At 37.3% G+C, this 25,632-nt stretch overlaps 1 protein-coding gene across 7 annotated transcripts in view; it reads left to right on the top strand.

Moving 5' to 3' along the window:
• inpp4b (inositol polyphosphate-4-phosphatase type II B) overlaps window positions 1–22,362 on the top strand; it is a 136,280-nt gene extending 113,918 nt beyond the window's left edge. For 6 of the 7 annotated variants that reach the window (XM_067498315.1, XM_067498317.1, XM_067498318.1 and 3 more), the window contains 8 exons: window positions 4,723–4,895; window positions 5,572–5,695; window positions 6,402–6,528; window positions 8,036–8,176; window positions 8,577–8,674; window positions 8,855–8,967; window positions 10,133–10,287; window positions 17,093–17,294. In XM_067498315.1, coding sequence (XP_067354416.1) covers window positions 4,723–4,895; window positions 5,572–5,695; window positions 6,402–6,528; window positions 8,036–8,176; window positions 8,577–8,674; window positions 8,855–8,967; window positions 10,133–10,287; window positions 17,093–17,267 — 1,106 coding nt within the window. In that variant the 3' untranslated portion in view covers window positions 17,268–17,294. Of the gene's footprint in view, window positions 1–4,722; window positions 4,896–5,571; window positions 5,696–6,401; window positions 6,529–8,035; window positions 8,177–8,576; window positions 8,675–8,854; window positions 8,968–10,132; window positions 10,288–17,092; window positions 17,295–20,635 lie in introns of those variants that run through there. The other variant, XM_067498316.1, reaches the window with a different exon arrangement.
• Window positions 22,363–25,632: the final 3,270 nt, after the last annotated feature.

Consider the following 25,632-nt stretch of genomic DNA (forward strand, 5'->3'; position numbering starts at 1 on the left):
TATTATTACACAGTGCTGAGTGGAAAAAACAAATAAATCCTGAATGGATTTAATCACTACTTGAACCTTCTTCTGCAGCAATAACTCAAAACAAGGCCATTTAGTAGCCATCCATCCCTATGTAACAGACATAGTCAATATAGGTGTTTTTAAATAATTGGTGCCAGCTAAAATGAAGCCAATCCTGATTTACGTTATTTAGTATTCTGTGGGTCTGTGCTTTTATTTTCTTCTCATCTTGAGTTCCCCTCTAGTTCTACCCCTCAGGGAGTAAGCTGCTTATCACCCCAACATTATCCTTTAAGATGTCTCAATAAGATTGGGAATTCATTTTTTTTCCTCAATGACAGCAAGCTGTCCAGGCCCAGAGGTAGAATTGCAGCCCTAAATCAGGATGCTCCTTCCATCAGGTTTAACCTTTGGGATGATGTTTGCTGTGCAGTGTCTTTTTTAAACATTACCACCATAGTGCTGCATGCAACTTAGTTTCATCAGTCAAAATAATTTCTCTGTATAGATGTGGTGAGCAGCCTCTTCCTATGTAGTGTCCGGCCATATGCAGCAGACATCATGATTTGTATATGATAAACTGATAGTCCAAACATGTAAACTGCTCCATTGTTTCCTCTATACCTTACTTTGCATCTTTTGTGTTGTAGCGTGGTCAAAATCAGGAGAGGACTACGACTGTCTTTTAAGATGCTTTATTCTATGATAACAAAATTAATACTATAATCTAATTAATACAAGGTACAAATGCAAAATGTACGGAGCTCCGGGTCAGAGTTCTCTTCCCTAACAACAACAGAGAGTGTCAGGGCAGAAGTCTGACTAGCTATATCTCCCTTGACCCAATCTTATATAGAGAGTCTGTTTTAATGATTTTACAGCTTCCTGCCAGGAGTGTCTCTCTTCTGGTATCTTCCTTATCAGAAGAAGTTTAGAAGAAGAGTTGTTTCTGTTCTTCCGCAGTTCCCTGGTAGCCACCTGCAAAACAACTCCCATGCATTCCTCACCTTATCTTTCACACTCCCCATCCATTATGCTTGGTTTGGTATGCTAGGCTCCCTGAAAAACATTGTGACACTGTTGGTTAATTCACTTCGTCTTATACACAAACTTATGTTCAAGACATGGTAACCTTCGAAATAACTGTTTAACACTCAATAACTTATGTTTCCAAAGAGACAATGTCTTTTTGAATTCACTCAATACTTCTCTGAGGCTCTTCAGCAGGCGTTGTCATACTCCAGTGAAACCAAGTGTCTCCTTTGCCCTTGAGCCTCACTGCATGCGATGTTCTCTCCACCACTTCGAATGGTCCTGTCCAACCTGGCTCTGACCACTTCCTTCTGATGACCTTGAGTCTCACGTACTTCACGGTGCGTGGGTCAGCCATCCCCTGCTGCTGGTGTTTGTCTGCAATCTGTTTTGTGAAATTAGATACCAACAATTTTAGTTGTTCAAAGTACAGTTTATAAGGCATTCTAACAACTGTTTCACTTATTGGACTCAGTTAAGACCCTGGCCCTGGCATCTGCCTTCCTGTTAACAACTCATATGGTGTAAATTCTGTGGTTCTGTTTACTGCTCCTCTGATGGTCATTAGCGCTATTGGCAGCGCCTCCACCCAGGTCATGTTCGTCTGTCTACAAATTTTACTGATTTTGTTTTTCAGATTTTGGTTCATCCTTTCTACTTTTCCCTGTGATTGTGGGTGATACACTGTGCCATAACACACATAATTTTGAAATGTGTACCATTATCAGATCTGATAACTTTGGGGAACCTGTGTCTGGGAATGTAATCATTTATCAAACACTTTATTACCGCTTTAGCATCTTCTTTCCCTGTAGGCCAGGCTTCTGGCCATCCTGTATAGGCGTCCACTGCCACTAAAAGATACCTCTTACCTCCAACTTTATCAATCATGTCAGTGAAGTCAATGATAATTTCTTCCCCCGGAAATGTTCTAATGGGGAAAGACACCAGCTGTTACTTTTACAGTAGGTTTTTGATTAAATTCAATACACACAACACAACTCTTCACATGGTGTTTTACCAGGTCTTCAAGAAATGGGTGCCACCAACCACCCATCTGTCTCATCTGTTTAACTCATATATGCCCTAATCCATGTGCTTCCTTGAACAAGGCTCTTCTCAACTCTCCTTGTGGTAATACCACTCTACCATCTGTACTCCTCCACAATCCCTCTGTTTGTGTTGCACCTCTCTGCTTCCACACTGACTTCTCCTGAGGATCTACTCTTTCCTGTTCTTTCACAATCACTTCTTCTGTCAATTCGGGTAGTAAATCAATTACCTCCTGTGACACCATCATAAGATTATCACCATCCTTGTAACCTGCTGCTTGTTTAGGTACCTCATCTGCTCTGTTATTTCCCTGCGCCACTGCTCCTTGATCTCCTGCATGTCCTCTACATTTCACAATGGCCACCTCTGCTGGGAGCAAAATGGCCTCTGCCAGTTCTCTCATCTGTTCCTGGTGTCTTATAGGCTTTCCTCCTGCTGTCAAAAACCCTGCTCTTAGCCACTGTGGTAGCTCCACCAATGCTGCTCCTACCACGTAAGCTGAGTCTGAGTAAATGGTAACCCGTTTTCCTTTTGCCCATTTCAGAGCTTCTATCATTGCTACCAATTCAGCTGTCTGTGGTGATGGCTGTTTTGTTACAAGCCCTGCACTGACAACTTCATACTGACCTTCTTTAGTCGTTCTGACCACTCCATAACCTGCTTTTAATCCTTCTATGCTATGCCTGAAACAACATCCATCTGTAACACCATCTCTGCTTTGCCGTTTAGCATTTCTGTTTGGAGATCTGCTCTAACTTTTGTCTCTGTCTGCACTCTGTCTTCACATATGTGCGGCTGCCCATCCACCATATGGTCTGCCATGTTAATTCCGTCGTGTGTGTATATAATATTTGGTTGGTCTAAAACTTTTAGCATTCTTTGTCGACGTGTGTTTGTCATTGTAAACGCCGCTGAATTTATAAATGCCATGATGCTATGTGTTGTTAACACAATCAATTAACATCAATTGATGTCCCATCACAATGTGTGCCGTTTTCTGGATCAGTTTTGCTACTCCTGCTATGTGTCGTGTGCATCCTGGTTGTCTACTCTCCATATTGTCTAAAGGGATGCTGCAGTACAAAAGTACTCTTCTTGCTCCCCCTTTTTTCTGAAACAGCACACCATTGGCTGTGTGTGCTGTTACAGAAACATCTAAGTGAAATGGCAGTTTGTGATCTGGGACTGCTAAATCAGCGGCTGAGGACAAGGCCGTTTTGATGTCAATAAAGGCTTTTTCTGCAATTTCAGTCCATTTTAATGAAGCTTCATTTCTAACTCCGCACTCGCGCACTAAATCTCTCAACGGGGATGTCAATCCTACGTAATCAGGGATGTATTGACGACTGAAACCTGTAAGACCTAAAAATGACAACATATCTTTTACTGTCACTGGCTTTGCGTGGTGTAAAATGGACGTGCGATGTGTGGGAGAGACACCTGAGCCTAGTGAGGTTACTATTTGAAAGTGTGGTTGTTGTTTTGATGATTTTACAGCTTCCTGCCAGGAGTGTCTCTTTTCGGGTATCTTCCTTATTAGGAGAAGTTTAGAAGAAGAGTTGTTTCTGTTCTTCCGCAGCTCCCTGGTAGCTACCTGCAAGACAACTCCCATGCATTCCTCCCCTTATCTTTCACACTCCCCATCCATTATGCTTGGTTTTATTATTATTCATTCAATATTCTACTGTTACATGTTACATATAAAACTACATTATTGATATAAGTAAAACAAAAAATATAAGGCATATTCAAATAATATTTCCCACAGTGTCACTATAGGAATATATACAGTTTGTTATACTGGCGACTGGCTGAGTTTGTTTTGTAGCCCTCCAGCCTTCTGAGATCTCTTATTTTGTGAGGCAGTTTTGACTGGATATTTTGCCGGTTAGAGCAGAAGTTGTTGATTTACAAGGGCTACTGTGCATAACTTCTGTGCATTATCTCTCAGACATTTTTTAACAGAGTTGTAAAACAGCGTAGATTTCTGATTTACATAGTGTTGTACTTCATGGTGTAAAAAGCTTTCACAATCAGTTTATTATTCCTTGTCATACAAATTAACTGTTAGGAATTTCACACCATCTGTGTTTAGCCATAGAGTTGTGTGTTCATGTAATCTAGACTTGTTTCATGAAGTGTGGCTACTCTTATACTTCACTGATTGGCACATCCGTTCAAGACACTAGTGATGTGACTGGTGAAGAGTATATGTATTTTTATTAATTATTATCTCTCTCACCTTTTGATCTTTATTGGTATATTATTATTATTGTTTTTTTCTTTTTTGCTTAACCTTGAAGAAATACTGAGGCTGTGTGCTTATGTGGTAGTACAGTACAGTGCAGTAGTTTAATATATCTTATATATTGTATGTTTGTCTTATGTTCTCAAAAAGTTTTTAATTACGATGAACAATAATGTTTGTATGGTGTTTATCTCTCTGGTAATACCAGTAATATTCATTTTCATGCATGAATGGCTGAACTGGTTTAACCTCACAGATGAACTGGCTGTTATTTCCGCTTGAGAGCGTTAGTACATATTTGAATTTATAACCACATCATAACTCTCATTCCATCCTTACATCTCCACCCCTATTTGTCTCCATGTCAACTTTTCGCACAGGTGACTGGAGGGAGCAGCTGTGTCCTCTGGTGACCAGGTTAAAGGAGTGTGTAAGGGAAGTGGTGGAGAAGGCCAAGAGAGCTATGACCTTTGTGCTCCTGCAGGAGGCAGCTTGCAGCATACCACAGGGCTTCCTCCTCCAACAGAGGCGAGATGTGGTCTTCAGCCAGGCAGTAGGTGGCAACAATGGCATGGCAACAGACATCAGATGCCACGGCCTCTTTTTTTTTTTATGCCTTAGGTCATCCACGGTGGAGTTTTGGTGTTTTTTGCTGTTTTTTTTCTCTCATCTGCTTAAAAATAAATTCCTGTTTACAAAACCAACCATGAAATCAGTGGTTGGCTCACCTCTTTGCAAAAATAAATGCAAACAAGACATTTGCTGTAATTATATCCAATTATACTGTAAATACATTTATCCGATTATATGCTGTTTGTGGCACAACACTGCAGTTTTAAATCAGGTTCGCCCTGTCCAAACTACTTTAAACATTTTTAACACACAGGGAATGAACACACAGTCACATACACAAATAAACTGTAAACATTTTTCCTGTGGATGTTTACTCCACACGTGTGACACTTTGGTAAAACTACATACCTTACTGTATGTCAGCAATGTCCAAGCAAGGGCAGTTATTAAAGGAGAGACAACATGTTTCATGATTAGCATATTACGATTCAAACACAGTGGTCCGCGTACAGCTTTGATTTCAAACCCTCCAAATTCTGTGCTAACCATTTATTATGCATACTGCTGTTTTGCTTAGCTGTTTGTATCAAGAACAGGAATTGGCTCAAGCATTTGTGTCTTTATTTTTTTCTTTCTTTCTTATTTCGCTTTTTAAGCTGGCAGCTTTAGCCTGTGGTTTCATCATGAAGCTGCATGCAGGAATCCAGGACAAAAGCTTCCTGAGGCAGCTCCACCTGGTTGGCCTGGTGGCCCAGTTTGAGAGCCTTCTCAGCACCTACAGTGAGTAAACCTGTAAGAGCCAAATCAGAAATGGCAGCCTCAAAACCAACATTGAAGACAGATGTTCACTTTTATTACTCTAGAAAAGGAAAACACTTTAATTGGTTGAGGTGAGCTTGACTTGTGATGAGTGATCAGACTGTAACAGATCACAACTTGTAGCAAGGGGATGACTCACTGCAGTGGGTTTTGGCATAATGCTTTTATTACAGGCCCTTTTATCTCTTTATTATTTATACAACATGTTCTGGGTCAAGGTTAAGCACAGTCTCTCAAGAGAATGGATTTTTTCAAATTGATACAGAAACATAAAGAAGAGATGTTTGTAAGATCGGAGTACACCTATTCTTGTTGCCAGCACCGCCGTGATCAGTGTTCCCATTCATGCTGCTCTGCCAAAGCTCATGGTGCAGCTCACAAAGAAGTCAAATGGATTAGTCAGCAAAATTAACAGCTGAAAGCGGAACGGGGAGCGTTGTGGCATTTTAGAGATGAGGCCGTAGGGCCTTTTTTATGATTCATGTCTCCATTGTTTTAAATAATGCCCCTGCAATGTCAAATGTGACTAGTATCTGATATTATTATTATTATTATTATTATTATTATTAAGTTAACCATTTACTGTAAACTTAAGCTTTAGCAAAAATCCATTGTGATGAGCAGAAAGAAAATCACTGCTAATTTTGTTTTGTTTTTTCGGTTTAAGGTGAAGAGATTGGGATGCTGGAGGACATGGAGGTTGGAATCTCAGACCTACAGAAAGTCGTGTTCAAGATCACAAAGGCCAAGACGGATGACCTCAGTGACCTTCAGCCTTTAGTGTGTGGCCGACGGTGAGACTTTATCACTCTCTGTTTGTTTTTATGCTTTAATAGAAATGGGTTTTATCTTTTTGTGTGATGCGAATGTATTGTGAACACAAACCTGAGTACTACAACCTGTTGCAGTAATAACATAGTAGCGCTTCAGTGCAGTTTTGGAGTAAGTACAGATACTCATCCGTTGTCAGCAAGTTGCCAACACAACTTCCTTGATGAGTATTATAATTACAAGCAGTCAATAAAATTGACATTGTTTATTTTAAGGTCTGAGGGAACACTACAATCTACATTTTCTGTAATTTGCATAGAATTTATTTGTGACAGCTTGACATTTCACTATAATGTTTTAGAAAGCTTCCTGTAAAAGTGGAAACATTTTTTGTAATTTCATACCAATTATAGATGTCCCTAATTTTTTACTACACATTTCTCATCAAAATAGTTTTTTGTGCTGTTTCTACCATTTTGGGCATGGATCTGACATTGCCTTTCTATATATCATATGTTGTTATAGATATTTGATAATATAATTAGAATAAGTGGGTGCTGCAGTGGGTGTGTGGGTTCGTACGTAAAAATTATAGTAAAGCTTAGTGCTGTGTGAAAAAGTAGAAAAATGTCTTGTCATAGTAGCTTAAGCACCACAGCTGCACAGCAAGTTGGGCTTTTGAATATTGGTGAACCTGAATATGAAACAACTGTGTGTTCAGGATTATCATAGTCACAGCAGTGGGACCACAACAGTTTGAGCTGTCTGCTGAATTACTTCAACAGATACGAGCAACCTTCCTTTCCCTGCATTAAGGAACCCTCCACTGATTTTGTACTTGCTTCTTATGCTTCTAGTTTGGGTAGTACATGTACATAAAGGCCATTACACTTACCATTGACTTTCCTATATCAAAATATCTCTCAGCTTCTAGCTGAAAGACGCCTCCAGATGACATCATTTGGAGGAAACATCAGTTCAGATTACGTCATCTTGTTGCTCACACTGTGGCGTTTGTAATTATTGTCAAACTGCTTTTTCAGACCTCCCCTGGATGACATTATCTGAACTCCTAAGGATGAAAAACTCCTCCTCTGGGTGATGTCATCTGGAGGAGTTTTTAAGCTAGAAGCAGAGAAAGATTTAAGTTAGAGGGATGTTTAAAAGCATTAATTTACATTTACATCCTAACCTAAAGCCATAGAGAGCAAGTTGAAATTTGGTGAAGTCGCCCTTTCATGCACACAATTCACTTTTACCCCATTTGAACTGCTTACTGTGTGCATTGTCCAGAGTGTGCTAAGGTGAACTCCCTTTTGCCCCAAACCCTCATTGATATACCTCATTCATGTCACCAGCGTCTCTTTTAACAGTACAACTTGCTTTGGCCTGCCATAGGTATCATATTGTACAACTTCCCAAACACATCAAATTCCATAGCATTTGCGAAGCGTTTTGAGTTTCTGTTTTCGGTTGTTCTGTATTTGAACTTCCGTTGTGTTTTTTTTTCTATCCTTTCCCTGGATTCAGAGACCATTTCACTATAGAAGTGCCATTACCACGACTAGTTTTCCAGACCTTGCCAGAAGAGCTCAAGGAAGGCAAGCCTCTTCGAGTATTCCCGGTGCTGTTTAATGTGGGGATCAATGAGCAGCAAACTTTAGCAGAGAGGTACAACAGACACTCTTTGTTCGCTCCAAAGAATTTTCCAATCTCGTGTACTTAAGGACAGTCACTCTTAACCATGTTACCAAGCTGTGTGACATTATCAGAAATATAGATGACTAACTAGAGTTGTTCATGGTTTGATGGTGCTGTTAATTTATAATATTTCACTGCTGGAGGAATTAAAACCCCTATTGATATATTCACCCTCCCTCACTGGCAAAGCATTGTTCAGTAGAGAACAATATTTCTTTTACTAAATATGATCCCACTAAAGACTAACTTGTTTTATTTCTCTCAGTGCAGCAGTTACTCTTCTGTAGTATAGTTGCATCTGTTGTCAACTTTAGTGATTGTCTAGAGGTTCCATTAAAACTGCCTTAATCTTTTTCTGCCTCCCTATAAGGTTTGGAGATATTTCCCTACAGGAAAGAATAAACCAGAAGAACTTCGAGATGTTAGAAGCCTATTACAAATCATTAAGTGAAAAGGTGCCGCTAGAATGTAAGCTTACACATTTTTCAATTTCTTTTATTGAGACAAAACTTGTCTTTGTAAAAATACTGGGACTTTTTAGGGTTCTAGAGTTGCTGCACTGCTCAATGAATGATTGAGTAGCACATCAAATACAGATCTGTTTTCTAAGTGGGGCACTTGTAATGTGTTTCTGTTCTATGCAAACAGGTCTACCATGTTTTCAGACACAGACTGACATTAAAGGATTACTTGAAACCCTGGGCCAGAATGTAGTCACAAAGAAGAGAAAGAATGTGGAGATATTATGGATTGCTGCAACGGTGAGCAGTAACTATCTGTCCTTGTCACGATTTCTTTGAACCATAAACGCAAACTATGTCTCTCTTACATAACTTCAATCTTAAAACACTTTTAACATATTGATATTTCATGGACCACACTGAACTAAAAGCACCTTCCTGGGCATGATGGATCGACTCTGGAAGATGATATTGTATAGTTTGTGACCTTTTACCTCAGGTACTTAATATCTGTCAAAGAATTGTTATACATGTTCCTACAGTGCACTGGATTCACAGACATCACGGTAACAACATGCTTTAACAAGACAGCCTCGCTGGCTGCTTTCTTTTCTTTCTGCTGAGCTGGTCTTCAATACAGTGTTTTAAGCAAATGTTCCTGTGAGTAAGTAGCACTAAAGCCAAAGTTCTGCTGAAGCTGATGTCAGTGTCATTCATTTTGCACATTTTTGGACCTACATTTCACTAATTAACAACTTTAAATACAACTTTAACTATTTTAAATCTTAACCTGTGAGTGGTTCTGGAGGTTAGAGGATCATAAAAGTTATAGTTTAGAGTGGAAGTAACATAAATATCTGTCTTGAGTTTCCAAACGGTCTTTAGCTTCTGGGTCTCACAAATGATTTTGATAATCCTTCCTATATTTGATGAGCTATTTCAGTCCATAGCAAATGGGTGGACAGACTGAGCTACGAGTTTGGCTAAAATGACATCACCCGTGTATGAAATGAATGAACCTATTTAACAAGCAAACATATTTATTTTTATTTTTAATTTTTATTTTCTGTTATCCCATCTGAGGGTCTAATGATGGAGGATGTTGTGGTGTATGCTGTACAGTTTATTAATCCCTTTATGCAAATGTGTAATTTGTGATATTAAAGTATATTAATTCTTTTTATATGGTGTTCTCAATAAATCTCTAGACTTGGCTGATACTCAAATTTGCACTCGACAATGTCACACAGTAGTAATCATTGAATATATGTCTGTTATTTGGGTTTTACTGGATTGTAAAATGTTTAGATTAAATTTTAATGTATACTTGTTTTTACTGTATTTTTTTAAAGTCTATTCACACATTTAAAACAAAGCAACATCTGCGTACAAGAGGAATCACTGTTACTGAGTAAAAAAGGATGCACCTAAACAATACATGTGCTTTTTCTGTATTTACCCGCAGATCTGCCGAAGGTTAAATGGCATCAGGTTCACCAGCTGTAAAAGTGCCAAAGATCGGACATCTATGTCTGTCACATTAGAGCAGTGTGCCCTCCTACGTGATGAACACCAGCTCAGCAAGGATTTCTTCATCCGTGCTCTGGACTGTATGAGGAGGTGAGTCATAATAGAAAGACAATATACAACTGTTATGGGTGTAAGTTATTGTTCCAGCAAATCTCAGTTGTGTTGATTTTAACAGGTCAGTTCATTAAAAGTATTAAAAGACTTTTTGCTGCTTTAAACTGGTGGTACTTGGTCATGTCGATACTTATTGTCTTGTTAATTTTAACTCAATGTCCACTAACTAGTTGAATTGCAGGGCTAAACTCCATTTGCTGTTGGAGCTCTGAAGTTGAAAGCTCTGGAAAAATCTAAATCCATCTAAATGGGTTTTTTTTTGTAAGCACAATTTTCAGAGTTGTTTGTGCCAAAATCTCAAAGTCTCTGTATGTGAAATCATAGATAGTAAGTGCCAAATGTGGCAAAATGTTATGTTTGTAATTTTGGTGAACTGACCCTGTAATCATTCATCAGTAGTTCTTTACTTAAGTTACAAACATCTGATTCCTATAATAACCTGCACCTACAACGTGTCTCTGAGCAAAAGCATTGCACACATTAAAGACATTTTGTCTTCACCTTCCCATCCCACCTTATTGCCATCTGATGTTCCAGTATATAGAGCACTGTGTACTCTCTCCCGCATCACCACCTCCTCACCCACATTTAAAGGCAACCATGCATGTTCCTCTCAGTGTGCAAGGCACACTGTGACTTTTAGAGTTTGCCAGCAGGGTGTACATCTACATCTGCATCCATCTAAATCTGATAAGGTCTCTGTTAAGAACTTTTTTAAGGCCGTTGGTGAAGTGCATATCTGAAATGCCTATGGGTAATGACCCAGTCAGAACAAATGAAGTCAACTGTTCTAGATTAGTGAGATTGTTAACAGTTGAGGTATCATCCAAAGACAAATACAATAAATGAAAACTGATCAATCAAATGCTAAACATATTACTAACTATGTATATTAAATAATAGTTAGTGCAATAATATGCCCCAAATTAAAGTTGCACAGGCATCAGTGTTGTGCAACAATTAATAATACTACAAGGCTACAAGGCGAGACAAACTATGAGGCCAACTTTTCCAAAACAAAAAATTAATTAAAATCAATAAAATACTAAATGACATATTTCCAGTCCCAGATAAACCTTTGTAATTATCAGTAATTGTTCTCCATGCAATATTTTAGTGCTGCCAGCACCTTGGTAATAACATGCATGTGAACTAAAGGCTGTATAAATAGATTGTTAGTTAATTTTTTTTTCTTACGAAACTAAAAAATTGCCCTAATAACTGAAAATGAAGTTTTGTTTGTTTTGTTTTATGTCAGTGCACCAAACCAAAGTCCTATTAGCTAAAACGTCTGAAATGGCAGTAAACTATTTAATCTAAATCTTGAATCTAACAATATTTCAGGTCCAGTGCATAATCTGAAATATACATCATTGGAACCTGAATTGTTTTGTTCTGTTTCACACTGTGAGTATTCAATGTGATATCCAATCATAAAAAGAAAGAACATCAAATGGTTTTTGTATTCGAAAGTGGTTTTAATAACAGATTTGAAATGTTCCTGCATCCACATTTGTCACTAAAAATCACTCACCTTTGTAATTGTTTTATTTACCAATTACGTTTCTCAGGCACACACCAAAATATTCTTATCATAAGTATGAGTATGAAAATTCTGAACATATGTGATTCCATTTCCTGTAAATTATGGGAACAACAATGCAACAATAGTCAACTGTCATTGTGCAGGGGCTAGGATGTCTATATTTACATCCATAGTCTTTATAGTCATAAAAAGTTAGTTTTAGGCTCTAAGTGGTGAAAAATTGATTTAATGCATGATGGTTGACTATCAGTGATTAAGATATAGGGTTAAAGGACAAAAAGGAATTTGCGACTTACAGGGTAAGTAAAGTACAATTACTGTGTACTTACGGTGTACCTCCCAGTACCTGCACAGTATCTCTTGTTACTTGATAACAATAAACTAACTTTGGGGAATAATAGGATAACAAGATGACAATAAGAAAAATAAAAGTATTTTGTAGTTAAGATTCAACAACTTTATGGATCTCATAGGGAAACTGTGTTGCCTTGTTACAGCTGCTCTAGTAAAAAATAAAGAGAAAGGAAAAGAACTTCCATCAGACCAAGACAATAAAAAAAAATTACTGATCGACAAGTAAGGCAAAAGAACGCTAGAGGAGTAAAAATAAGCAATAAATTTTCCATTTGGGCCACTCAATCCCCCTCCTTTTTACAGCGGGGATAGGTTGAATAGTTTTATGGCCACTGGGATAAAGGATCTGCTGTGTAGTGGAGAGTGTGGGAGGGCTTGTGCAGGATTGAGAGCAGTTTAGACGACATTTCCTCTCTGTCTCAGTCACAACATGCAACATGGTCCAACTCCTCCCCCAGAAAAGAACAAGCCCTCCTAATTAGTTTTTCCAGTCTGTTGTTGTCTGCCACCAGTTGGTTGTTATAGAATTATAAAACATCCACAACATGGTGCTGCAGATACACGTGATAGGTGTGATAGGTTTAAAGTGGAGCCTCTTACCCTCTTTTTTATCTGTAGTTACACCTTAATTACAATGTAAGAATGTGCACCTATTATTATTATTATTATTATTACCCATCATATTTAATACGTACCCCATAACTGCAAATCACTTACACTGTAAGATTTTCTTTTTCTCATCTTGTTACCCTGTTATTCCCCAAAGTTTGCTTATTCTTATCAAGTAACACCAAGTTGGTATTCATACTGTAGGTACTGTGGAGGTACACTGTTGTTACTACCACTACATAACATAACTTGTAGGATTTACATGATAAAGTCCACATAACAATTATAAAACCTTACTGCTGTAATATCATGTACAGCATACTTGCCAGGATCAAATAAAATGGGCTTACTACTAAACTTAACACAAATGAAGGTGTTAAGTAAATGTTAATTATTTTATTTAAGATAAAAGATATATTTATAGAGAGTATTCAAGTAAAATCCAGAATTTTTTCATGAAAAGTAGCATCATTTATTTTGTCAAGGCAAAAATAATGATAATAATAATTAATAAAAATAATAATAATGACAACCATTTTCCTTTTAAAGAAATGCAATATCAGCAGCCCTAAATGCAACATGTAGCATGACTCCTAAGTCAACAAAGCTAAACACCTGCACCGACATAGAATGGTCATTTGCTGTATTCAAAAAAAAAAAAGATCATTTGAGTATCTGCTGTTCTGTAAAACAAAATAACCGTACATTGCTTTTCAAAATATTTTTTAAGCAAACGTAGCTAACCTTTAGGACGATATATCACTAATACAATGGATCCATAATAGATATGAAATGTTGATCTTTAAATATTTATTATCAATTAAAACCTTAAGCCCTCTGAAATGATGTAACTGCCAACCATCACTCTGGACTTGTACAGCTTAAGTATGCTATTAAAACCTTTACTCATTGAAACAAGGTTTCCCAAATCTGTTCCTCAAGGCCCACTGTCCTCCTTGTTTTCCAACTATCCCTGCCTTGTACACTGCTGACTTTGTCCTCCCCCACTCCACCATCACTGAAGAAACCCTATCCAGGTAATCAGCAGAGGGCAGTGCTCATTGGAAAAACAAGTTGGAAAGTAAGTAAGGACCCGATTTGGGAACCCTTGTTTTGAATGAGGTGCCTTAACTGAGACAAAATGGGAAACATTTAGACTATATAACATCCCACAACAAGTTAATCAGGACAAGCTCAGCTGAAAGACACTTCTCCACGAGGGTCACTGGAGTCCTGTATTATTATTTTTGTAAAGTACCTTACATACGAACCTAGTCTTTTATAATGGAAAGGAAACTGATATTCACTCTGGCACACATCTGGCCATATTTCAAAACATCCAGAACAGTCTTTTGGTGAGTCAAAAGTGAAGAAGGCCTCTCCACGTGTGTCCAGACAGTGGCAGGTCTGTATAATACAAGCTGCTGTACGTAAACAGAGAGTCCAACAGAGTGTCTTTGCAAGTCGGTTGCAAGATTCAAAACTAATTTGGGATGTAGCATCCATGATTGCCCACTACTTGCCATGGGCATGTACAACTTCAACTTCAGCTTTAAAGCTTGTACTTTGGGCGACTTAATCCCATCCAGTTACAGGAAAAGTTTTGGAAACACCTCGTAAGTGTAGTGCAGATGTGAGGGATAACATTTGCACTGGCAACATTTCCTCACTTTCAGGAAGGATGGAAACATCCACTGAATGCCCTCCATTAGAACTATGGACAACCAGGATCTTGAGGATGTCAAGTGGCATCACTGCAGCAGTCCTCCTGCATACAATTTACAAAGAATTTAAGACAATTATATTGAGAAACAAATAAAAATAGAATTTCTTGAATAAGTGCCATCGTTACATTGTTACCATGCAATATTCAAAAAGTTCCTCTTTTTTCTTACCAAAGTACAGTATAACAGCTTCACATCATCTCAGTGCTTTGACTCTCTGAACAGAATAATATTGTGTCTGAACCCTTATTAATGCAGTGATTTGAGGAGTATACAGGGACCGAGAAGTACAAGAATTTGTGGCATGCATTCGATCATGTAAGAAGCAGTGTGTGTGTGACAGTAGTTACACCTCCTTGGGAAAAAAAACAAAAACATTTACATTTACTCCTGCATGAGCCGTCATGGTTTTTGACAGCTCATGTCTTTTCTTGTCTGTCTTTAAAATCAGTAAAACAAGTTCAATGCATTCAGTGTTATACCTGCGTTTGTCAAACCTTTGGGTCCTCGATGTAAGCTGTTTTTCAAATACTTTAGCCAACTTGTAGGACCCTCCCAGGGTAGGAACGGTATTGCCAACTTTAACGTTAGCACTGTGTTACCTGCAAATATTGCCTCTTGCAAACCACCTTCCATAAATTACTTGCTGTGCAGTATTCAATAAATATAATTAAGAGAGATCTCCCCCCTAATAATCATGACCTTAATAACTCTAAAACAAACAAAAGTGAACTAGCTACATTCCCTCGTTAAGGTAATTATGAACAGCAGCTAGAGATATGGCATCAAGCAAGCTACAGTAAAACACAATGCACAAGGTTCCACGTATTAAATGTAAAGTAGAAAGGCAATGACTTCACTTACCTGTACAGAGGAGATAATCACCTCTTTGACAGCTCCAACTGTCACATTGCGGTAATCTAGTTTGTTCAAAGGCATACATGGATTCAAATATGCTTTTTTTTTTTTTTTTTTTTTAATGTACTTTGTATTTCTGGGTTTATGTGGGGCGGCAGTGATTCAGTTGGTAGAGTGGCCGCCATCCGACCATAGGCTGCTACAAACCCCATTATCAATCAATAGTATCCCTAATGATGCCTAATACAACTTCCTCTCCCCACACAGTTAATTTATTCCATGAGATGTGTAAATATTAAAAATTTTACATACATTTTTGTCCTCATTGAATCTTAATATTACAATGTAAAAATGATGACAGCGCTTTTAATATATTTTACTATACGATACTACATTAGTTAAAAGGAGTAAAGATAAATCTTGACACAAGGAGAAAATGTAAACATTATACAACACTGTTGTCTTTTTGCTGTCTGATTGTGTGTCACAACAAAATATTAGGTGTAGGAATTAGAATTAATAAAGCCTTTGATTTAAAGCCCAATTTAATAATATACTACTGTGTCTGCAGAGTTGCATTGTTAGAAAAAACATCAGTGGTTTCATGATAAACGAAACCTTTGCCTGGCCTTCTTGACTATGCCGGTTCTGTCTAATTCCGTCTAGTTTTATTAAGCCACAGCTGATTTCCTGATAACCTAGTGACTCAGTGATGTTAATACTGCACAGGAAAAATGTGGTGAAACAGCAACAACAACATACTACAGAGATAGTTATTTGTTTTAGTTTTAACATATGGAAAGTCAGAGTTTGCGTTAAATCAGCTGGTATTTATTATGTCTGTAGTAGTCAACAGAAGCTGAGAACTTGTACCACGCATTAATTGATTTGAAACAACAAGCTTGTTTGTTCTGAATAAATATGAGGAAGGCCTTGATGTCAGTGATAAGGCCGGCTGCACCGGTTCACTCTATTGTTCCACTGTAAACGTCTTTGTTCACAGAGTGTGAGCACATCACAGTTGTGTTTACTACACATGCTTTGCAGTTGTTGTTTACATAAGATGAGACTATTGACACAGAAAATGCAGATATGGCACAGCCACAGACTGGTCAGAGTGCCAATGCTGACCCCTGGCCAGCAGAACATATATACCACCTTGTAGATTATGTGCTTAACTGGTGAGTCTAAAAGCAGAAAATGCATTAATGTGGCTTTAAATTTGCTGACTACCATTTTCACTGTTTAATAAGTGTATAGACTTAATTACTGTATTGCAAAAGTAAATTAGAAATTTAAAAGAAATAACGGTCCCGTTCCACATGTACAGTGGTGAAAAACAATTCAGCCTCTCTAAACTTTAGTGAATGCACAGTAGGGCAGGATTCGCTGTAGATGGACACTTACCTTTATATCCACCTAATTGCATGCATCCTTCCTCCATTTTCTGCTAAGCAAATCATTCATGAGTCTCTTTCTCGCATCCCGGCTCTGTTCATCACTGCCTGCTTGTCTGAGGTTTCTACTAATGGCTCTTTGTCTAAGTGGGCCTTCTAGTACCAGCCCAAATGGGCTCTCAAGTGATCGATCTGTGGTAGAAGCCCCACTTAGACAGCATTTAGACTGTTCTAACACCACAGTATTATGATCTGTTTCTGTTCGTTCTGTTTTACTCTGGGTGCCCGTGCAGTCGGCTGACCCAGGGAGACATTGGGCAGTGGGAAGACCCTGAGGCTGGCGCCGTGACAGAGAACAAACCAGCATCACGACACTTTTACCCCATTGCTCTGCTGCTTGTTAGCTCCCACTTACTGGTTGTGTGGCTCATTTTAAGTCTTGTTTTTCTGCTTGCAAAATATCAATAAATTGCTGAGAAGGCTACTCACTCCTTTCTTCTGTGTTTCCTGGTTACTCCTCTGTGAGTGGTTGTATTGTGGTGGCTTCGTCATGTTACTCATTGCTGGAATACACAAAGTGAGTGTTTTAATGTTGACCTCAGCCTGTAGGGCATGTAATCCCTGTGCAGCCACTGAGCATGGGTGGAATTTATTAGTACTACATGGAGCTGAGCTAGTAGTAGCAAAAGGAGCATGACTGACTACTTTTTTTCTGTGCTGCAAGACATTCTGTGCACTTGCAGGATGTTGTGTATATAGGACGTACCCAAAATAAAATGTTTTGCTCCTATTTAGCGTAATGAAATCAAACCTGACTGTTGTTTTTATTTGACAACAGCTTTATTAGATTCAGAAATCTTAGGAACAGTTCATGGTTGCTTTGTGTTTTCATATGATTTACTAAAAAGTAAAACCATATTAGATTAGAAGGTAAAAACAAGAATAATTAGCTGATGTGGTAAGTGGAAGTAAATCTCTCAAAAATGTCTCAATGTGCACTAGTTCACATCTGGCATAGGTGCAGTACTTTATTAAAGTTTGCAAAAGGATGTGCTCTGAGAGAGTTAGTGTGTTCATCTCTTTCTGAAATGCAGCTGACATGTGAACACATTACATTGTTTTCTGTGTGGCGAAAACTACTATGTGTTGTCAAATGAACACAACTAAACCACGTTTGGTATTTTATTATATTCCAATTACTTAGTTAGTTAGTAATTAAATAGTTTTTATTTTAATTCTTTTACACTTTCTAATCCACAGGTTCTGTGTCATGCTTTCATTGTTTTTTTAATTTTAACTTAAAAAATAAGTTCACACGTTTTTAAGTCTGTTTTTAAACAATCAGTGGCCTGTATGATCGCTGAAAGGGGTTGAACTCCTACAGGCCACAGTTACAGTACATCCGTTTGTTAGTCTTCAGCACTGTATATAACTGTGCTGTGTAAATAAAGTTTATTACTAATTAAAATGCTTATATATATATATATATATATATATATATATATATATATATATATATATATATATATATATATATATATATATATATATATATATATATATATATATATATATGTGTGTGTGTGTATATATGTGTGTGTGTGTATATATATTATATATATATAATGTGTGTATATATACTGTGTATATACTGTATATATATATATATATATATATATATATATATATATATATATATATATATATATATATACAGTATATGTATATATACACAAACATATGTGTATATATATATATATATATATATATATATATACTGTGTATATATATATACTGTATATGTGTGTATATATATGTAAGTATACATTAAAACAATGTGTCTTGGAGAATAAATTAAGTATAAATTAATAAATCATTTTTTATGTTGAGGAATCTGGGCCATGGCCCTGATGAGCCCACTGACAGGGCCTTAGGAAAGGATGCATTCATGACCAGTGTGAACTGAAGAAATGGTCACAGCAAGCAAAGCCTTTTTTACTCTCCATACAGGCACCTGATCATTGTTTTAAGACGGTCTTAAAAAAGCTTTGAACGGTGAATCTTCAAACTGCTCAGCTTTGACACATGCACATGCAGAGAGGCCATGAGCTTGATACTCTGCAATGCAAGAATAGCCAAGCAAATAAAGAAGCCAGCCTTACCAGTTTGACAACACTTAGAACACAAATACATTGAAACACAATTGACACAAACCTAATAAAACCCATACGTATGCATTAGTTAGGATGCCACTAAAACATGTACATCTAAAATAAGCTTGAACTCATTTTGAAAAGTAAGTTAGTAGTGCTGTGCATTGCAACACATACACAGATGCACACTGTGCTGTACTGTGTGTTCAGTGATTCAGTGAATGTGATGATCTGTTGAAAAATATTTTCTCCGTCGCCATGTGAAAGATTAGAGTGAATACAATACCCCTTTTACTTTTGGCCATTTTTGCAACCTCTGTACATTTAATGTTAATAGTCACAACATCTCACTTGTCTATTGCAGTATCTAACAGAGGCTATGATATTTACACCACTGAGTCTTACACCCTTGACCCAAATGGTTAGGAATGATTGTCATTTCATTGTTAACTCCGCAAAAATTAAAATGACAATTAATGAAACGGAAGGTTTGTTTTACAGAAACAATGTGGCACTTGTTAGGACTCACAAAAAGGCTGTGTTTAGGTCCAAAGGGCATTTAATGTTTTGACTCCAGCACACTGTGAGCTGTTTCCCACACTGGTTCCCACGCTGGGGAAAAATCCCTTAAAATTAAAATTGTGTTTTCCTGTTATGTGTCTGAAAATTCAACTGTTTGGCTCACCAACATAAACATAATCTTTAAAATATGACTGGAGCATATAAACACCGTGTCAAAGCAGTAAAAGCAGAATAACTGAGCCAGAAGGTTGTTTTGGGATTTTTTTCATCAACATCTATATACATTGGGTGTAAGCTGAAATTTGTTTTCCACTTCTATATCTGAAGGAGTAATTTGTTTAAATGATTTACTGCCATCTGGACTAGTAGTAGACTAGTAACATTAGAGCATCAGCATTAGAGCATTGTGTGCAGTTATTCTGTCTGTGGATGTTCAACACAAAACCAGGTTAACTTGAGTATGAGGTGAGAAATGTCATATATGTGCGTATACTTTAATCAAATATGCAGAACAAAGATGCCTGTAACAGAATAAGCTCAATAGGCTCGTGGGTGTGGCGTGTGTGCATTTCTCACCTGTAGGTCACGTTTGGTAGGAGCAGCCATCAGATATAAAGTTGAAATTATTTTCAAATTAAATTTATTGAATTGTATTTGCATGCGGCATGTTGTTGGCAAGTGAAAGGGAAGATACCCTTTAAGTTTGTACATCTCCTAAGCCTGTTTCTTGTAAACTTGTTGGGTCATAATTGCATATTTCAGGGAAAAGTCCGCACCAGTTTGGAACGTAGCAAACAAAACCCTAAGAATGTAAGCAAAAAGGCAAAAAGTGTTTAGATGCTTTTGCCATTCTAGCAGAGATGAGTTATGTCTTATCCTACTTCACTGAAATAGTAGCATGAGTTATCAAGCATTTCCCAAATCCACTCCACTACTAATCAGTATTACATTTGTGTATTTTATTTTATTTTTTACATTTAGTTGAATCTGTGCAAATAATCTTGCAAATACCTAAAAATCTCTAAATCAATAGGAACATAAGTTGTTATTTTGTTTAAAGAATAAAATGAAGTTCTGAGAAACCTTATAAAACATTTAAAAAACTCAATCATCTTTACTTTTTTTTTTTCTTTTCCTCATTCCTCTTTATTTGACCATCAGAGAAGGATGTCGGATTGAGAACGTTCAAAAGAATATTGGATGCAGGAAATATGCCTTCAACATGTTGCAGCTGATGGTCTTTCCCAAGTGCTACCGACCACCGGAGGGAACTTATGGAAAAGTTGACTCTTGAGGACAAAAGCCATGCTCTTTAATTTATGTTCACCCTGTTGTTCTAGTATTAAATATGAACACTTATAAAAAGTACTAAATGTGTATTGTTCCTAACCAAAACAACTTGCTAGATAACACATGTATTGCTGTTTTGTTTAGTTGTTGGTGTTCTTTATTATGTGGCTGTGTGTTCATTTAACAAAGTTTCCAAACCTGTTACTTTTAAAAATGAATGCACTTTCTTTTGTTTGACTGATTTTAATGGCCTAAGTATTGATAAACAGTACAACTGTGTGGACAAATGCATTTGTACTCTGTGTGTGTGTGTGTGTGTGTGTGTGTGTGTGTGTGTGTGTGTGTGTGTGTGTGTGTGTTAGTCTACTTTGTGTTATGAGTTTTTTTAAGCTCTCATGCATTTGTGTGTATGAAGACGTTTCCCCTGCAGAAAGTGGGCCTGGTTGAATGTTTGAAATCATCCCTTTCATCAAATCAAAGATTAAAAACGACAAGTGTGGCCTTAAGCATTTCTGCATTTCATAAGCAGTGGCTCTGTATCAGATCCAATCTGGCTCTGTACCATTCTTCATATACTTTGATTTATTTAGACCTATCAAAACTACATGCAGAAGCACTTCAAAGCAAATATTAAATCTTGTTACCGTTACATTTTCATAATTGCACTTTTCCCAATCATTTTGCATCTTAAGGTACAGCCCAGTGAAACAACATGAAGTGCAGCTAGAAATTAGAGTGAGAACAATGGACCATCATTTCTGAATGTTGTAAAACGAATAAAAATATTTATTTTTGTATTCTAAAATGACTTTATGCTCTTAAGGTTTGATAACTTGGATTTCACTGCATGTTCAAGACATGTTTGTTGTTTTATACTGTACATTGGACATATACAAATCTCTAAAATTATCTAAAATAAAGTTTGATGTGGATATTGGTTATTGTAGATGAAGGGAACCTTGAGTGATCACCATTTCACATTAACAACACAGCTCCCAGCAACATAAGACGTAATATGACATAAAACCATGGACATTGAGAAGAGGAGGAGTTCAGGGGTCTGATCTGATTTTCCATTTACCACTTTTTTCTTCTTTTTTTTTTTAAATCCCTTTGTGCTGTTTAAAACATGCTTTTGTCGCTGCTGGCAGTTTTTCTGGATCCAAAAAATTCATCCCAGGAGGGAATTACTTTGCTTTATTAGGGCGGCTACTCTGCTCAAAAGAAAAGAATCACACTAACCTAAATACAATAAATTCTGACATCTGTTGCCAAGAATAAAAATATATGATGAGTATGAGCAGTAATGAAATGAATGATGTGAAACTTTTGGGTGAAAAAATTGGATGTGATGCTGAGGAAAACCATTGAACGCATGTGATGATGATGGTGCTGCTGCGATTAGTTGATATTATGTCGATGCAGAAAATAAGTTTCATACTTTTTAATCAGCACATCTTGTTCTGCATGTGATAAGCCACAGATGTACATTTACACATTGGCCACTTCGACCTGTTCCTGTGCTTTATCAGTGTTGGTGCTATATTGGACCAGGCAAAACAGGTCTGTAGATAATAAAAAGCACTGTGCCAACCGATTTTTTTATGAATCTCATTTATAATAAAGAATTGATGATTAAGAGTGTGGGATTGAAAACATCACCTGACCTATAAACACTTTTTATTCAGGATGGTCAGGGCTTGTTATAAGAGGTACCCAGGTGTAGACTATATTACAAATAGCAGGCCGAGTGTCCTGTTCCCTTTGATTTTATAATTTACAAATTGGTCAAAGGTGGGGAAAGTCTTAGTGTGCGTCATGCGATTAAAGTCTCAGGAGATCATAAAGTAGGCTTCAGGGTGCCAAGCCTGGAGTCTGGCAATAGCTCACCTGCACTTGCACTGGCATTAGCGAAGAGAGGTACGTACAATGCAAATAACGTGGTGGTTGAAAACTCTGGCCACCATTTTAACAACCAATGCTTATTATTAGGAATGAAAAGCATTTTCCAAATTTACATGGCATTGCAGAGTCCAATCAAATGTACGCTTAGGACGGAGAAATGTTATATATGTGCATATACTTTAACCAAATATGCAGAACAAAGATGCCTGTAACAGAATAAGCTCAATAGGCTCGTGGGTGTGGCGTGTGTGCATTTCTCACCTGTAGGTCACGTTTGGTAGGAGCAGCCATCAGATGTAAAGTTGAAATTATTTTCAAATTAAATTTATTGAAATGTATTTACATGCGGCATGTTGTTGGCAAGTGAAAGGGAAGATACCCTTTAAGTTTGTACATCTCCTAAGCCTGTTTCTTGTAAACTTGTTGGGTCATAATTGCATATTTCAGGGAAAAGTCCGCACCAGTTTGGAACGTAGCAAACAAAACCCTAAGAATGTAAGCAAAAAGGCAAAAAGTGTTTAGATGCTTTTGCCATTCTAGCAGAGATGAGTTATGTCTTATCCTACTTCACTGAAATAGTAGCATGAGTTATCAAGCATTTTCCAAATCCACTCCACTACTAATCAGTATTACATTTGTGTATTTTTATTTTTTTTTTCAGGTCTGTAGATAATAAAAAGCACTGTGCCAACCGATTTTTTTTTTTTTATGAATCTCATTTATAATAAATAATTGATGATTAAGGGTGTGGTATTGAAAACTGACCTATAAACACTTTGTATTCAGGATGGTCAGGGCTTGTTATAAGAGGTACCCAGGTGTAGACTATATTACAAATAGCAGGCCGAGTGTCCTGTTCCCTGTGATTTTATAATTTACAAATTGGTCAAAGGTGGGGAAAGTCTTAGTGTGCGTCATGCCATTAAAGTCTCAGGAGATCATAAAGTAGGCTTCAGGGTGCCAAGCCTGGAGTCTGGCAATAGCTCACCTGCACTTGCACTGGCATTAGCGAAGAGAGGTACGTACAATGCAAATAACGTGGTGGTTGAAAACTCTGGCCACCATTTTTATGGTATTCACCATTTTAACAACCAATGCTTATTATTAGAAATGAAAAGCATGTTCCAAGGTTAAATGGCATTGCAGAGTCCAATCAAATGTACGCTTAGCACGTCAACTCATATACTCTGAAAATGATTAGTGCAATCGGTGCATTCAAGACATGCCTTATAATCTAGTACAATCTGCTACTAGGTGTAGCAGAAGTATACATATACACACTGCTCTGAAGGATTTGTAGTGTTGATTATTCACAGTAATGATAGATTCTACTGATAACCCAGGGAAATGTCCAAAACACATCTAGACTAATGAGTCTGCAGTTGTCAGTATATCTCATACAGTCTTCTGGCAGAAATGCTGTGAAAAACCTTGGAATGGTGCTTATGAGCATGTGTGAGCAAGAGTTTTTGTACCATTTTCCATTTTAATGTTTTTCAATGTTTTTTCCAGATCTCCCATGTGACGAGCACAGTGTGTTTTTGTCTGCGTCTTTCTTAAGTTGTGCCTTTCAGCTGAGTGACGTTGTTTCCACCCGTGTCTCTGGATCTCAGGAAGGAGGACTTCTATGCTCATGTCCTGTATCAAACACTGGTGCAGGTAACGTTCGAACAACATTGCTCACGTGTCTTGGCATGTCCTCGTAGGGTTACCACATGAAGTAGAGATCCTCACAAGCTCCAAACTGAAGCCAAAGTCCAGCCTGTGCCTAGGTCTGTTATACCAGAGGAGCGTGAGCCTGAATGATTCTGGAAAATGTAAAGGTCCCAGGCTTTTTGTCGAGGGAATCAAGAACATGTTAACTAATGAAAAATGCTAATTCTCTGACTCTACACCTTTACGTTTAGTAATGGCTACAGCCTTTACATTAGCCTGTGAAGCAGAGCAGTAAGATCATGTCTAAAATGTTTTCTTTTTTTTACACACTGGGAGGTAGGTACTTCAGCATTAGCACTTATTTGTTTAGATATTTACAGTATATAGTGCTATGTTTAACCAAGTAACATAATAAAATGATGTTTACAGCTGTACTTATTTTAGCACTTTATCGAAAACTGTATATAATATTTAAAGCACACTTCAATGTCCTGTGCTAATCATTTGCAATGAAAAGAAACATTTCTCGTTTCCCATAATACCAGCTCTTTATGACACACTCCAGATCAAAGGCTACATCTGTTCTTTGACTGATGAGGATATCGAAATTCATTGACTGTGCTCTTCGCCTCTCCAAGGAACAGTTACAGAGAGAAATATCTCAATAAGTTAAATTTAAAAAACCCAGCCCCACTTAAGACTTAACGCGAGCAATAAATCAAATTAGACATGTTTACTTTTCAGGCACTTGATCACCCTCATTAGTGTAAAAAATTTCCCGCTTGTTTTTAATGTGGTGAAACAGAAACCTAACAGCTTAAAATTTAAATATTTATCTGGGGAAGTTCACGACCTTGTTTCCTATAGCACAGTAAATCAAATGCATTCCTCTGCTCAACATGAGCAAAGAACTATAAACATGTACCATCATTATTAATATACTTGTGCTTACTTTATCTTACAAAAAGTCAAATTATTGCTTATAAAGTATACTGTCTCCAAACAAGTGAAAATATGTGTTGTATTTACAACAAATAATAGTTTTAAGCTGACCATAGGGGACAAAGAACAGGCCTTCTAGCAAAACGTTTTTATGACTTTAAGGATGATATTTTATTTTATTATCACACTGCTGCCACAAACATCGCTTCCCGCATTCCACCAATCCCTGTTGTCCCTGATGCTGTTTTAATGAGGACTGTTAGCGGTCTGGATCCACCCTAAGGCCTTGTCGTAATTAACTCTAGTATATAACCCCCATATTTTTTGCATGAGGCCACAACATGATTTTAGACAGAAAAGTCAAA

Source organism: Channa argus, chromosome 3, assembly GCF_033026475.1.
Source record: "Channa argus isolate prfri chromosome 3, Channa argus male v1.0, whole genome shotgun sequence".
Taxonomy (NCBI): Eukaryota; Metazoa; Chordata; class Actinopteri; order Anabantiformes; family Channidae; genus Channa; species Channa argus.